At 44.0% G+C, this 17060-nt stretch overlaps 1 protein-coding gene across 4 annotated transcripts in view; it reads left to right on the top strand.

The window, feature by feature from the left end:
* adcy5 (adenylate cyclase 5) overlaps nt 1-17060 on the top strand; it is a 429739-nt gene that overhangs the window by 180721 nt on the left and 231958 nt on the right. For all 4 annotated transcript variants that reach the window (XM_072579926.1, XM_072579927.1, XM_072579925.1 and 1 more), the window contains exon 2: nt 8043-8192. In XM_072579926.1, coding sequence (XP_072436027.1) covers nt 8043-8192 — 150 coding nt within the window. The remainder of the gene's footprint in view (nt 1-8042; nt 8193-17060) is intronic.

Below are 17060 nucleotides of genomic sequence, written 5' to 3'. Positions count from 1 at the left end.
TTTTTTTATTTATAGTATTTCCACCATGTTAATGCCAATATTCTCCCCAGATGTGATATTTTAGTAGCTGGAATACTAAGTGAATATTGTCTTTTTATGGTCCTAAGATTTTTTTTTTAACTAAACACTGGGTAAGTAGAAGATACGCTTGAAATGGAATATGAGGTCTTGAGATGTCATGGGACACCAAAGCCTGGAAATTGATACTCTGAACTCTGATGCTGTTCTAGGCTGAGGCTAACTACGTAATCCTAAAATTGACGGAACACAGATTTCCTGAATTTGCAACTTTAAAAAAAATAAAAATTTCATTTGTGGGATTTGGGCATTGCTGGCTTGCCAACGTTTACAGTTGGTTTCGCTATAATGCGTGTTTCTTCAACACAAGTTGGCTTTAACGTGATTAAAGAATTTAGGTCGTTATTTGTAGAATGCGAACTTTCCCTACCTGTATTGGCTATAGCGCGACTCTGGCTTCATTAGTTTCAATGACCTGGTTATTGTACGATTTTCTTACAACATGAGATGGCACAAGAACACAACTATTGAGTTATATCAGAACTGACTGTATTGCCTGCCCCTGATTGCCTCTTGAGAAGGTGATGGTGAGCTGCCTTCTTAAACAGCTGCAGTCCACCTGCTGTGAGTTGACCCACAACACCATTAGGGAGGGATTTCTGAAAATTGAACAAAGCTGAAGGTTGCTGAAAAGACTGAGGAGAATAAGAACAAAAAGGAAGTTTGCATATACAGGTGCTATATATTTGCATTGCTAATGATCGCCCAAGGTAGAATTGTCTTGATATATGATTGCTGTCATCTCCCAACAATTGCGTAATGTCAGCCCACTATCCCATCCCCCCACCCTTGTTAGAACCTGTCTGCGTCTATACCCATCTTTGCTTTTTCACAATGCCTCTTAAAATCCATTTCTTTGGCCAAGACTTCAGTCAGATTTTCCAGGATCTCTTTGTGTGACTCAAATGTTGCTTGGTATTCATGTCCATGAAGCCATGTTAAAAGTGCCATGTAAAAAAAGTTGTTGTCGCATATAAATCATGGCCTTAAGGAGGATAAGCAGAATGGTACTGAGCAGTTCTGAGGAAGAGTCATCCCAGACTCAAAACATTAACTCTGCTTCTCTCTCCGCAGATGCTGCCAGACCTGCTGAGTTTCTCCAGCATTCTTTGTGTTTGAGCAGAATCAGAGAGCTAGAGAAGAAAGGATCAAATAACTTAAACACTCGTGGCCACCCGTTTTTAAAAGGATTTATGCAATCACTGTCGATTACACTCACTGTCTTGTTACTGTGTATTTCTTTCGAGGCAATAGGAATTTGTCCATATATTGCATCCTTTAAATTGAGGGAAGTGTTATGGAGAGCTGCCAATCCGTGCTGCACTTACCATGGCAACACCTTGAGCATTCAGAGTTTATATGCCTGGACTAAATTAAATCAGCTAACATTGACAGTTAATAATTCCTGCTGAATCTCCATGGTCCAACCAAACAGTACCATCCACCAGTGCTGAAGAAATTTCTGCTCCTTTTCTAAGTTTAATTTCCTGCATTGCTGTCCTGATGAGTGCAAGATAAATAGCTTCAAATTTGTGTCTAATTTTAGCAATGTTTATATGTAACTCATTACCTTCACATTAAATTCACAGATTGCTACCCTATTAGTTGTCTTGTCAATATTGGTATTCAGTTATTATGACTTTATAAAGTGTTAATAATGAAATGGGTGTGTTTTATATTTATAATCTTGAGTGTTTCATGCATCAGTCAGGAAGACAGCTTCTTCTGAAGATCTAAGTATGATTCCCTTTCTGTAGCAAAGGGGATACTTTAGTCCAGCAGATCCCAATGAAGTTCATGCCTTTGATCAAAAGGTTAGGATGATCTCTGTCACCTTTGGTCTCACAAATAAAAAGCTTTAAGAGGTGCCAACAGAAAGGTATCTTGAAAAAAGACTTGGTTGGGAAACACACCTCTGCATACAAAATGAACAAGTTGCATCTTTATTGTTTCACTGTAACTGGGGGAGCATCGGAAACCGACGATCCCTCGATGCTTTCGTGTCAATTTTGCATCAAGTATACAGGTTGACTGCGCATTCACATGAAAGAGCTTTCCATTCTTATGTGAAGGGAAGAGGATGCAAGTGGCTGAAAATTGGGATGTTTTAGAAGACCATGGCAGGTTTTAGCTGTGAAGTTCTTTGCATTGTCAGTGTTGGGAACACTTGAAGCATGTAATGGGGTTCATCAACCCAGAGATGCACAGCCAGGGAAAGCTCTAATTACCAAATAGAGCAGCTACTCCTGATCAGCATCTTCTGATGAGATTCCTGGGCCCTGTATTCAGATTGAGTTAGAAAGGAAGGAGTGAATGTCTGTCCTGAACTGGTGAATGGATGGATGGATGATTGGATGTTAATTGGAAAATAGGTATAAGTCAATAGCAATGTGTACTTGTTTCGGAATAACAAGGGTGCAATCTTTCTTGAGCACCCGTTGGAACTGCATTGGGAATCTCCTGACTGATTGATTGTAAGTTTGTGGATAATGGCTTAAATGGTGTTCACGCTATTTCTCAATAGTGTCCAGATACAGGATGAGGCCATTCAGCCTCTCAAACCTGTTCTGCCATTCAATCTGATCTCCCACCAAAGTAATGGCAACACATTCAGAGAATTCCCATTAGAAATTTCCTAGAATTTAACAGAAGTTCTATGGGAAATGTTACCTTTGCAGGAGATTAATCCTGGAATGTCATTATGACAAAAAAATTTACGATTTTTGCTGGCTATCGTATTGTTGACTTGAATTCCTTGTAACTGGTAATGGTACACAAAGGATTAATGCAAAGTTCTGTGAACTCACTCTGTGAGTGAGACATTTTCAATTCTATGTGGTGAAGGTGAATTTAATGAACATCTGAGTTTTACTTTCTGTTGTAATCGAAGGAGTTTTTAAGGCGCTGTTGCTGACTAAGACTTTGGGCTAAAACAGTTTTTTTTTGCTGACAGGATGAAGGAATGGGCTGGGTCTATGCTGTAAAATGTATGATGGAGCTAATTTTGCTGTTCATCATATATGTGTGAATAACATAGGAGCTACTGCTTCAGAGTAGTTCATTGGTGAAACTCGGTTAACCATAAAATTGCCATCCTTCCACTGTTGGCTTTGTAGAAACGGCATTCCTGTGTCTGTCTCGCCATTAATTTCCATTGAATTGTATGAACACAGAAACATAACTAAGTGAGAAGGAAGAGTAGGAATAGGCCATTTGGCCCTTCAATCCTCTCCATCCTTTCTTAAGATCATGACTAACCTTCTGCCTGTTCTGGTTTGTATGTGGTTAATATGAACTAAACATACTGCAGAAATTAAAAGGATACGTATCCTTTTTGATGATATGGTCAGTGTTTCTGATTATCAATCGACCGACTGGTGCAGAAAGTGTGGAGTCTCACTTTGTCACCTTACAAATAACTTTAAGTACTCTTTTTAAAAGAAAGTTAAAAATTACACAACACCAAGTTATAGTCCAACAGGTATATTTGGAAGCACTAGCTTTCCGGAGCGCTGTTCCTTCATCAGGTGATTATGGAGTATAAGATTATTCTCCACAACCACCCGATGAAGGAGCGATGCTCCGAAAACTAGTACTTCCATATAAAACTATTGGACTATAACCAGGTGTTGTGTGATTTTTAACTTTGTCCACCCCAGTTCAACACTAGCATCTCCAAATCATTTTTAAAAGAAGTGCATTTGCTCTTGATTTCTGCCCTTTTTTTCTTTGCATTTCTCTTCATTCGGATTTTTAATCCAAAACTATCTTGAATTCATCCTCCTTAATTCACCCTTCTTCCTCTATTCATTTCCCATCCTCAAATCTCATTAATTGAAGAGATAGTGTGTTGGTTGCTCTGTGTTGGTCAAGTTTCAGATTTCAATAATCTCTCACCCAATGGGTTCAGGGGCAGACTAAAAAACGGGAGATGTTATTAGTTTGTTTTTAACTCACCAAATCATTGGATTCTGGCAGCGCAAAATGAGAAGTTTTTTAGTTTGTTTTTAATTCACAGAATGATAGAATTGTTACAATGCTGATGGAGGCCATTTGACCCATCATGTCCACCCCTGCTGTCTGAGCATTTCACTTTGTCATTCTTCCATCTGCTCCCCATAATCCTCTATATCCTTCCTTTTCACGTGACCACCCAATCCCCTCTTGAATCGGGGATTGAATCTGCCTCCATCACACTCTCAGACAGTGCATTCCAGACGCGAACCTTCCTCATGGTAAAAACAGGGACTGCAGATGCTGGAAACCAGATTCTAGATTAGTGTTGGAAAAGCACAACAGCTCAGGCAGCATCTGAGGAGCAGGAAAATCGATATTTTGGGCAGAAGCCCTTCATCAGGGATAGAGGCAAAGTGGCTGCAGAGTGGAGAGATAAATGAGAGGAGGGTGGGGATGGGGAGAAATTAGCATAGAGTACAATAGGTGAATGGGGTGGGGATGAGGGTGATAGGTCAGAGAGGAGGGTGGAGTGGATAGGTGAGAAGGAAGGTAGGCAGGTAGGACAAGTTATGGGGACAGTGCGAAACTTCCTCATGTTCTTTAGCCAAGTACTTCAACTATGTATTCTCTTGTTCTTGATCCTTTCATGACGGAGAACAGTTTCTACTTTGGCCAGGCCCCTCATGATTTGGAATGCCTCCATCAAATCTCCTGTCAGTTTTCAGCAAACAAAACTTCATCAAACTATTTCTGTAACTGAATCACAAAATTCCTGTAGTGGGGAACCAGTCCATTCGGTCCATCAATTAGGCACCGACCCTCTGAACAGCATTCCACCCAGATCCCACTCCGTATCCTATCCCTGTAACTCTGCATTTCCCATGGCTAATCCAACTAGCCTGCACATCGCTGGACACTATGGGCAATTTAGCATGGCCAACCCACCGTTCCTGCACACGTTTGGACTGTGGGAGAAATCTGGAACACCCATAGGCGACCCACACAGACAAGGGTAAATGTGCAAACTCCACACAGACAGTTGCCCAAGGGAGGAATCAAACCTGGGTCCCTGGCACTATGAGGCAGCAGTGCAAGCCACTGAGCCATGTTGCCCTCGTGTTTCTCATTCCTGGAACCTATTTTGTGAATATTTTTTCAGTGTTCTCAAATTCCGTCTCACGATGCATTCACAGGATGTGAACTATGCTGGCAAGGCCATCATTTAATTCCCTTAGAGATGATAGTGACGAGTGCCTTCTTGAAATGTTGCAATCTATGTCAATTGTAGTTGCCTTACAATTGAGTAGTTTCCTAACAATTTAAGAGGGCAGATAGAGCACATTGTCTTACCATTACATCACTACCCCCCCTCCCCCCCCAATTAAGTTTAAATTCCCAGACTGCTGTGGTATGATTTAAACACATAAATCTGGATTATTAGTTCAAATCTCTGGGGTACTAGATTCCTGGTGCAAGAATATATTGCCCCATTAGGTTTCAAAAATCAGAGATATTTCAACTGGAGGACAAATAGGGAATACTGTGAACAGTTTTGGGCCCCTCATCGAAGGCAAGATGTCCTGGTATTGGAGACAGTCCAGATACCAAGTACGGAGGAACCTTTTGATAAGGAGAGGTTGAGTAGGTTGGGCCTGTACTTGTTGGAATTTAGAAGAATGAGAGGTGACCTTATCTGGTCGGTATGGACGGGTTGGACTGAAGGGTCTGTTTCCATGCTGTATATCTCTATGACTCTATGATTCTTAGGGGACTTGACAGCGTAAGTGCAGCAAGGTCCTAGACTGTCTCCTTGCGGGAGAGTCTGGAAGCAGAGGGCAGAGTCTCAGAGTAAGGGGGAACTCAGAGGGTACGTGAATCTGTGGAACTCTTTACCTCAGAGGGCTGTCAAGGCTGTGTTGTTAAGTATGTTCAAGGCAGAGACAGACAGATTTTTGATCAGTGAGGGACTCAAAGCTTATGGGGAAAAGGCAGGAAAGTGTGTTTGAGTCAGTTGGTTGAATGGCCTATTTCTGCACCTATACCTTATAGTCTTATAGCACTTACATTGGCCCAACAGGAGCCAAACTTTTAATCTCCACGAAAGAAGAAGAAGCAGTGAGTGTAGCTCATTCATGGTGCTGTAAACTCTTGAGTCATAAGGTTTAGGTTTAAACCATATTCTTGAGCACCTGGTGACTTGATCCCAATACACACTGCAAAGCTGCTTATCCAGTTTACTGGTGTTGCCCCTCAAGATAACCCTATAGCATCTCCAATCTGTACCCAGTTGGTGGGTGTGATGGGTTTTGGGGGAATGTTACTGGCATTTAATTTGGCTGAGGGTTCTTTGAGTTGTACTCACAAAGGTCAGTAAAAGTTCCCATTTATTGACCCATAAGTCTGAATCCACCTTGTTGCCCTATTTGCCCCTGAAATGATCATCCAATCCTACACATCTCCAATGCTGACAATGTCTAATCCCATATCCATAACATCCCTGGTCTGCATTCTGCCACAAGCCTTTACTCAATGCTGATGTTCGCTCCAGACTTAACTATTGCAATGGCTGACTTCGCACCTTGTTTCTCGAAGGGTGGCACCATGGCTAGTATAGAGCATAGAGATGTACAGCATGGAAACAGACCCTTTGGTCTAACCTGTCCATGCCAACCAGATATCCCAACCTAATCTAGTCCCACCTGCCAGCCCCCGGCCCCTATCCCTCCAAACCCTTCTTATTCATATACCCATCCAAATGCCTCTTCAATGTTGCAATTGTACCAGCCTCCACCACATCCTCTGGCAGCTCATTCCATACACGTACCACCATCTACGTGAAAAGGTTGCCCCTTAGGTCTCTTTTATATCTTTCCCTTCTCACCCTAAATCTATGCCCTCTAGTTCTGGACTCCCCGACTCCAGGGAAAAGACTTTGTCTACTTATCCTATCCATGCCCCTCATCATTTTGTAAACCTCTATAAGGTCACCCCTCAGCCTCCGGCGCTTCAGGGAAAACAGCCCCAGCCTGTTCAGCCTCTCCCTACAGCTCAAATCCTCCAACTCTGGCAACATCTTTGTAAATCTTTTCTGAACCCTTTCAAGTTTCACAACATCTTTCCGATAAGAAGGAGACCAGAATTGCATGCAATATTCCAACAGTGACCTAACCAATGTTCTGTACAGCCGCAACATGACCTCCCAACTCCTGTACTCAATACTCTGACCAATAACTGCTGCCTCACAGCACCAGGGACCCAGGTTCGATTCCAGCCTCAGGCGACTGTCTGTGTGAAGTTTGCATATTCTCCCCGTGTCTGCGTGGGTTTCCTCCCACAGTCCAAAGATGTGCAGGTCAGGTGAATTGGCCATGCTAAATTGTCCATACTGTTAGGTGCATTAGTCAGGGGGAAATGTGTCTGGGTGGGTTACTCTTCAGGGGTTGGTGTGGACTTGTTGGGCCAAATGGCCTTTTCCAGACTGTAGGGAATCTAATCTAAGCATTTGTTTAATCATTAATGTTCCTATCCAAAAGCTTTAATTTAAAATTTTCATTCTTGTTTGTTAATAGACATCTCTGCAAAGTGTTTTGGGAGATGTCTATCACATTAAAGTGACTATATGAATACGCATTGTGCGGGCATTGGATAGCCAATGTTAAACTCTGTGATGAATTTCCAATGACTGCAGCCTTGTTGGGTGTTGTGCTGAAGATTCAAAACTGTAGACTGACATCTCAGATAACCGAGTGTGTATTACACGTGGGAGCAGGATGTGATCATTGATGGGGAAGAGTCGTGTGGTGAATTAAAACTGGAGGAGTAGAGAGGGAGAACGAAAATGAGGCAACAGTATCACATTAGGAAAAATAGGATTGAACAATTTTCAAAACCAGTGAACGTTTATGTCTGCTGTTTTGCTGACCTACACTGTTTTGGATGTGGTGATCTATGTGCAATGAGTTCTCAAGGTTACCTGCTCTGAACCTGTCAAATCTCTCCTCTTTCAGCTGGTCTGCAACGTGATGATCTTCTCCTGCACCAACATTGTTGGGGTCTGCACCCACTACCCAGCAGAGGTGTCCCAGAGGCAGGCGTTTCAGGAGACGCGAGAGTGTATCCAGGCAAGATTGCACTCTCAGAATGAAAACCAGCAGCAGGTAAGAATCAGGGTCTCAGTGTCAGAGGGGGTTGGCGCTAGTGGTAGGAGACTCGATTGTTAGGAGAATTGACAGGAGATTTTGTGGATTAGTGGTGCTGGAAGAGCACAGCAGTTCTGGCAGCATCCAAGGAGCAGCGAAATCGACGTTTCGGGCAAAAGCCCTTCATCAGGAATAAAGGCAGAGAGCCTTAAGCGTGGAGAGATAAGTTAGAGGAGGGTGGGGGTGGGGAGAAAGTAGCATAGAGTACAATAGGTGAGTGGGGGAGGGGATGAAGGTGATAGGTCAGGGAGGAGAGGGTGGAGTGGATAGGTGGAAAAGGAGATAGGCAGGTCGGACAAGTCCGGACAAGTCATGGGGACAGTTACTGAGCTGGAAGCTTGTCGGCGGATGGGGTGGGGTCATGGTCAAGGGGGCAGTAGGAAGAGGTGTCTTCGAGTTGGTGTTTGGCTTCAGCAGTGTAGAGGTCAGTGTGCCAGACTACCACTGCGCCCCCTTTATTTACTGGCTTGATGGTGATGTCAGGATTGGAGCAGAGGGATTGGAGGGCTGCGCGTTGTGAGGGTGAGGTTGGAGAGGAGGAGGGGGGGTAGACAGGTTGAGGCGGTTAATGTCCCGGCGGCAGTTGGAAATGAAGAGGTTGAGGGCAGGTAATAGGGATGATGCCCGAAACGTCGATTCTCCTGTTCCTTAGATGCTGCCTGACCTGCTGCGCTTTTCCAGCAACACATTTTCAGCTCTGATCTCCAGCATCTGCAGTCCTCACTTTCTCCTCGAGGGCAGGTAAAAGGCCAGCGCGGGGTGTCCAGGTGGATGCAGTGTGTTGGAGGTGGGTGAAGGCGTCCTCGGAAGGTGGGCGGGAGTCCTGATTGTGAAAGTAAGCTTGGAGGCAGAGGCGACGGAAGAATTGTTCGACGTCACGGCGTGTATTAAATTCATTGATGTGTAGATGGAGGGGGATGAAGGTGAGTCCTTTGCTGAGGACTGATCGTTCGTCCTCAGTGAGGGGGAGATCTGGAGGGATGGTGAAAACTCGGCAGGTGGTCAGGACCTGGATTCCCAGAAGGTATGTTGCCTCCCTGGTGCCAGGGTCTGGGACATCTCCGATTGGGTGTATAAGATTCTGAAAGGGGAGGGCGAACAGCCAGAAATCGTGTTACATATTGGCACCAATGATATAGCCAGGAAAAGGATCGAGGATATAAAAAGTTAGGGTGGAAGCTGCAGAGCAGGATGAACCGAGTACTATTCTCGGGATTAGTACCGGTGCCATGAGATAACGAGGCGAGGAACAGGGAGTGGGTGCAGTTTAACATGAGGCTGCACAGCTGGTGTAGGAGGGAGGGCTTCAGATAAGTAGATAATTGGGATACCTTCTGGGTTAGGTGGGATCTGTACATGAAGGACGGGTTGCACCTGAACTGGAAGGGGACCAATGTCCTGGGTGGAAGGTTTGCTCGAGTGGTTCAGGAGGGTTTAAACTAGTATGGCAGGGGGTGGGAACCTGAGCTATGTACTGGTGGTGAGAGTTGATGGAGGTGAGGCAATAGCAAGAGGTAGCGCAGCCAGTGGGAAGGAATTTCATGGGAAAGAACCAAGGGATCGGTTAAAGTGTGTTTGCTTTAATGCAAGGAGTATCAGGAATAAAAGTGATGAGCTTAGAGCATGGATCAGTACCTGGTGCTATGATGTTGTGGCCATAACAGAGACATGGGCTTCTCAGGGGCAGGAATGGTTGCTGGATGTTCCAGGGTTAGAACATTTAAAAAGAATAGGAAGGGGGGAGAAAGAGGAGAGGATGTAGCACTGCTAATCAGAGAGGGTATCACAGCTACAGAAGCTTCCATTGTCAAGGAAGATCTGCCTACCGAGTCAGTATGGGTGGAAATTAGGAACAGTAAGGGAGCAGTCACCTCATTAGGGGTTTACTACAGGCTCCCCAATAGCAGCAGGGAGATTGAAGAAAGCATAGGTCGGCAGATTTTGGAAAAGTGTGAATGTAGTAGGGTTGTTGTAATGGGTGACTTTAACTTTCCCAATATTGATTGGAACCTCCTTCGAGCAGAAGATTTGAATGGAGCTGTTTTTGTAAGGTGTGTTCAGGAGGGTTTCCTAACTCTGTATGTTGACAGGCCAACAAGGGGAGAGGCCATTTTGGATTTGGTGCTTGGCAATGAGCCAGGGCAGGTGTCAGATCTTGCGGAGGGAGAGCATTTTGGTGATAGTGACCACAACTGCTTCACATTCTACATAGCTATGGAGAAGGAGAGAAGCAGGCACAATGGGAGGATATTTAATTGGGGAAGAGGAAACTATGATACTATCAGACGTGAGTTGGGAAGCATGAACTGGGAGCAATTGTTCCATGGAAAGGGCACTATAGACATGTGGAGACTGTTTAAGGAACAGTTGTTGCGAGTGATGCACAAATGAGTTCCTCTGAGACAGGCAAGAAGGGGTAAGATAAAGGAACCTTGGATGACGAGAGCAGAGGAGCTTCTCGTCAAAAGAAAGAAGTCAGCTTACGTAAGATGGAGGAAGCAAGGGTCTTGCTCATCTCTAGAGGATTACAGGCAGGCGAGGAAGGAGCTCAAAAATGGTCTGAGGAGAGCCAGGAGGGGGCACAAAAAAGGCTTGGCAGGAAGGATTAGGGAGAATCCAAAGGCATTTTACACGTATGTGAGGAATAAGAGAATGATCAAAGAAAGAGTAGGGCCGATCAGGGATAGCATAGGGAACTTGTGTGTGGAGTCTGAGGAGGTAGGGGAAGCCCTAAATGTGTTTTTTGCTTCTGTCTTTACTAAAGAAAAGGACCTTGTAGTGAATGAAACCATTGAGGAGCAGGTGTGCATGCTGGAACAGATAGGGATTGAGGAAGCTGATGTGCTAAAAATTTTGACAAACATTAAGATTGACAAGTCACCAGGGCCAGACCAGATTTGTCCTCGGCTGCTTTGAGAAGCGAGAAATGTGATTGCTTCACCACTTGCAAAGATCTTTGCAACCTCACTCTTCACCAGATTCGTACCTGAGGACTGGAGAGAGGCAAATGTAATTCCTCTCTTCAAGAAAGGAAATAGGTAAATCCCCGGCAATTACAGACGAGTAAGTCTCACGTCTGTCGTCTGCAAGGTGTTAGAAAGGATTCTGAGGGATAGGATTTATGACCGTCTGGAAGAGAATGGCTTGATTAAATGCAGTCCACCCGGCTTTGTGAGGGGCAGGTCATGCCTCACAAACCTTATTGAGTTCTTTGGGGATTACAACAGAATCTGGACCAGATGGGCCAATGGGCTGAGAAGTGGCAGATGGAGTTTAATTCAGATAAATGTGAGGTGCTGCATTTTGAGAAACCAAATCTTAGCAGGACTTATACACTTAATGGTAAGGTCCTAGGGAGTGTTGCTGAACAAAGAGACCTTGGAGTGCAGGTTCATAGCTCCTTGAAAGTGGAGTCGCAGGTAGATAGGATAGTGAAGAAGGTGTTTGGTATGCTTTCGTTATGGGTCAGAGTATTGAGTACAGGAGTTGGGAGGTCATGTTGCGGCTGTACAGGACATTGGTTAGCACTGTTGGAATATTGCGTGCAATTCTGGTCTCCTTCCAATCAGAAGCAACTTTTTCACGCAAAGGGTGGTACATATATGGAATGAACTGCCAGCGGATTTGGTGGAGGCTGGTACAATTGCAACATTTAAGAGGCATTTGGATGGGTATATGAATAGGAAGGGTTTGGAGGGATATGGGCCGGGGGCTGGCAGGTGGGACTAGATTTGGTTGGGATATCTGGTCGGCATGGACAAGTTGGACCGAAGGGTCTGTTTCCATGCTGTACATCTCTATGACTCTATGACTCTATGACAAGTTGATGAGGTTCGAGCGGTGGATGTGGTGTATGTGGACTTCAGCAAGGCATTTGATAAGGTTCCCCATGGTAGGCTTGTTCAGACGGTCAGGAGGAATGGGATACAGGGAAATTTAGTTGTCTGGATTTGGAATTGGTTGGTCGACAGAAGACAGCGAGTGGTAGTGGAAGGAAAGTATTTTGCCTGGAAGTGAGTGGTGTTCCACAGGGCTCTGTTCTTAGGCCTCTACTCTTTGTAATTTTTATTAATGACTTGGATGAGGAGATTGAAAGATGTGTTAGCAAGTTTGCAGACAGCACAAAGGTTAGAGGTGTCGTTGACAGTATAGAGGACTGTTGTGGGCTGCAGCGGGACATTGACAGGATGCAGAGATGGGCTGAGAGGTGGCAGATGGAGTTCAACCTGGATAAATGCGAAGTGATACATTTTGGAAGGTCAAACTTGAAAGTTGAGTACAGGATTAAAGACAGGATTCTTGGCAGTGTGGAGGAACAGAGGGATCTTGGTGTGCAGGTACATAGATCCCTTAAAATTGCCACCAAGTGGACAGGGTTGTTAAGAAAGCATATGGTGTTTTGGCTTTCATTAACAGGGGGATTGAGTTTAAGAGCCGTGAGATCTTGTTGCAGCTCTATAAAACTTTGGTTAGACTGCACTTGGAATACTGCGTCCAGTTCTGGTCGCCCTATTATAGGAAAGATATGGATGCTTTGGAGAGGGTTCAGAGGAGGTTTACCAGGATGCTGCCTGGAATGGAGGGCTTATCTTACGAAGAGAGGTTGACTGAGCTCGGACTTTTATCATTGGAAAAAAGAAGGAAGAGAGGGGACCTAATTGAGGTGTACAAGATAATGAGAGGCATAGATAGAGTTGATAGCCAGAGACTTTTTCCCAGGGCAGAAATTGTTAACAGGAGGGGTCATAGTTTTAAGCTGTTTGTCAGAAAGTATTGAGGGGATGTCAGAGGTGGATTCTTTACGCAGAATTGTGAGAGCATGGAATGCGTTGCCAGCAGCAATTGTGGAAGCAAGGTCATTAGGGACATTTAAGAGACTGCTGGACATGCATATGGTCACAGAAATTTGAGGGTTCGTACATTAGGTTTACCTCACATGAGGATCAATGGTTGGCACAACATCGTGGGCTGAAGGGCCTGTTCTGTGCTGTACTGTTCTATGTTCTATGTTCTACGTTCTATTACATTTGTGTGCAGACCACAATGACAGCAATAAAACCTCGCACCTTCCATTTGTATAGCACCTATCACGATCGCAGGGCATTCCAAAGCACCAAATAGCCAATGAAGTACTTTTTAAAGTGTACTAATGCAGGTCCACCGGTAGCGCGTGGACTGCAGTGGTTCAATAGACAACCCACCACTCTCTCAAGGACAACTAGATACAGGGAATAAATGCTGGCCCAGCAAATGGCACCCACATCCCATGAATGAATTTAAAAATATATAATTTCCAGTTTGCTGCACAGCAAGCTTCCTCAAACAGGAATGTCATCAGGGCCACATAATCTTGTTACTCAGGCATAATTATTCACCAGGGTACAAACAAGAACTTGCCACCTTTACTTTGAAATAGTGTCAACGGTAATTATTTTGCTAAGAGGCCAGACAGGATTTATGTTGAATAGCTTTCTGAGAAGCTACATCTGTGAAGTGGAAGCACTCCCTCAGTACTGCGTTGCAATGTCAGCCCAAACCATGTGCTTAAGTAGAAACGTAGAAAATATGAGCAAGAGGAGGTCATTCAGCCTCTTCCAGCCTCCTCCGCCATTCAGTCGATCATGGCTGATCATCCAACTCAGCATTCTGTTCCCTTCTTCCCCAATCCCTTTGATCCCTTTAGTCCTAAGAACTATATGTAACTCCTTCTTGAAAACATTCAGCGTTTTGGCCTCAACTGCTTTCTGTGGCAGAGAATTCCCCAGGCTCACCACTCTCTGGGTGAAGAAATTTCTCCTCAGTCCTCAGTGGCCTTCCTGGATCGTTAAAATATGACCCCTGGTTCTGGTCTCCTTGGTCATCCGAAATATCCTTCCTCTGTTCTCCCTGTCTGGTCCTGTTAGAATTCCCTGCAGTGGGATCGACTCAAGGACAGTGCGGTGGCTCAATGGTTAGCACAGCATCAGGGACCCAGTTTTGATTTGGATAACTACGTAAAGTTTACACATTCTCCCCCTGTCTGTGTGGGTTTCTCCCATAGTCCAAAGATGTGCAGGTCAGATGGATTGGCCATGCTAAATTGCCCATAGTGTCCAAGGATGTGCAAGCTAGGTGGATTAGCCATGGGAAATGCAGGGTTTTACAGCGGTGGATCTGATTTGGATGCTTTTCAGAGGGTTGGTATGGACTGAATGGTGTGCTTCCACACTGTAGGGATTCTATGTTTCTATGAACCTCTGACTCAAGGGTGAGCATGCTCTCAACTGGGAGATGAAATGGCAAAATTGAGGTTGAACTCTTCCATCGAAGTTATGAAGGATTGAGGAAGGGACTATTGTCAGCAAATAGAGTCAGGTCAGTGAGCTGCCAACGGAGTGTTGCAAGCGCCACAATCACCATTGCTTACATTTATGTATTGCCCAGAATTGAGCAAAACATTCAGAAGTGTAATTATTCAAGAACTGACACTGAGTCAAAGAAAGAGATACTAGGACAGGTGAAGTAGCTTTTAAGAAGCACCTTTAAAGAGATGCAGTGTTAGAGAGGCTGAGTGGTTGAAGGAGGGAATTCCAGACTCAAGGCATGTTTGCTATTACTGCAGCAATGGAAGGCAATGATTCAGAAATGAACAGAATTGCAGGAATACAGAGACCTTTGAGATTGTTGGGCGCGAGGAAGTTTTTCCTTTATTCTTTCATGGGATGTGGGACCATAGGCAAGACCAACGTTTGTTTCCCATCCCTAACAGCCCTTCAACTGAGTAATTCAACTTGCCAGTGTTATTTCGGAGGGCAATTAAGAGTTAACCACATTGGTGTGAGTCTGGAATCCTGTCTAGGCCAGACCTGCTAAGAATGACAGATTTCATTCCCAAAGCAGCGTTGGTGAACCAGATGCCTTTTTATTGCAATCAGTGGTTGTTTCATGGTCACTAGAGTAAAAAAGTACAAGTACAAGTAATGAGGTGAAAGACTGAATATATCCCCTAGACCTGACGGGATTCATCCAAGGATATTAGAATCATAGAATTTCACAGTACAGAGAGAGGTCATTCGACCCATTGTATCTGTATTGGCTCCTGAAAGAGCTACCATTTGGTCCCATTCTCCAACCCTATTTTCGTAGCATTCTAAATTCATCCCTTGCAAATATATCCAGCTCTCTTTTGAAACTTTGTATGGAATCTGCCTCCACCACTCTCCTAGGCAGCACATTCCAAGTCTTAACAACTCTCTCAGTAAAGAAGTTTCTCTTCATCTCACTCCTAGCTCTTGCTGTCAGTCTTGAAGTCATAACCTCTAACTACTGACATACCAACTAGTGGAAACATAATGCCCTTCTTTACCCTGCCAAAATTGTTCATAAAGTCACCTCCTAATCTTCTTGGTTCCAAGGAGAATAATTTCTTGAATCTTTCCTTGTATCTAAAATCCATCATTCTGAGTATGTTTCTAGTAAATCTCTTTTGAACTGTCTCCAGGGCTTTAATATCCTTTTTTTCAAATAAGGTGACCAAAACTAACCACAATATTCCAAATGTATTATGAAGAAGGGCTTATGCCTGAAACGTCAATTCTCCTGTTCCTTGGATGCTGCCTGACCTGCTGCGCTTTTCCAGCATCACATTTTTCAGCAAATGTATTATGACCAATGATTTTGTAGAGGTGTAGCATCATTTCCTTGCTTTTATACAGTATGCCTGTATTTATGAACCCATATATATGCCTTCTTAATAATTGTTTCAAATTTCCTGGCCACGTTCAGAGAAGTATTACAAAAGGGAGTTGCAGAGATAATGGATGTACTGGTTGTAATCTTGCAGGAATCCTCAATACTGAAAAAGTACCAAAGGATTGCAAAACGATCAAAGTGGCAGCTTTATTTGAAAAGGGTAGGAGATGAGAAACAGGTAACTTTTGGACAGGTAGCTTCATACCTGTGTCTGTTATTGGGAAAACGTTAGAGCCTATTATAAAAGATATAGAACCACCAGTTAGAAATACATATAATGATCAAGCAGAGACAGCATGGCTTCGTCAGGAGGAAATCATGCCTGACAAATTTATTGGAAATTTGTAGGAGGAAACAGGGAGGTAGATAAGAGGGAAGAAGTGGATGTCAACTCAGAAGGCGTTTGATAAGGTATCACAAGTTAGGCTACTTGATAAGGTAAGAATCTGTGGTTTTGGAGGTGGTATATTAGCATAGATAGACAATTAGCTAATCAATAGAAGACTGAGTGTTGGAATAAGCTGGATGACAACCTGTAACTAACAGAAAGATTTAACAGTCTGTGCAGGGACCACAATTAGTCACAATATATTAATGACTTAAAGTTATAGAGACATAGAGATGTACAGCACGGAAACAGACCCTTTGGTCTAACTCATTCATGCTGACCTAAGCTAGTCCCACTTGCCAGCACCCGGCCCATATCCCTTTAAACCCTTCCTATTCATATACCTATCCAGATGCCTTTTAAATGTTGCAATTGTACCAGCCTCCTCCACTTCCTCTGGCAGCTCATTCCATACACATACCACTCTCTGCGTGAAAGAGTTGCCCCTTAAGTCTCTTTTATATCTTTCCCCTCTCACCCTAAACCTGTGCCCTATAGTTCTGGACTCGCCCATCCCAGGGAAATGACTTTGTCTATTTATCCTATCCATGCCCTTCATGATTTGAATGAGGAAAGTGCATGTGATGTAGCCAGGTTTGCAGATGATACAAATGTAGGTGGAAATGCAAGTGCTGAAGTAAGACCATAAGAAATAGGAACAAGTGTAGGCTGTTTGGCTCCTTGAACCTGCTCCACCATTCAATAGG

This window comes from Chiloscyllium punctatum, chromosome 10, assembly GCF_047496795.1.
Source record: "Chiloscyllium punctatum isolate Juve2018m chromosome 10, sChiPun1.3, whole genome shotgun sequence".
NCBI lineage: Eukaryota > Metazoa > Chordata > Chondrichthyes > Orectolobiformes > Hemiscylliidae > Chiloscyllium > Chiloscyllium punctatum.
The sequence above is the reverse complement of the archived record's forward strand: the minus strand, read 5'-3'. Positions and strand labels throughout refer to the sequence as shown.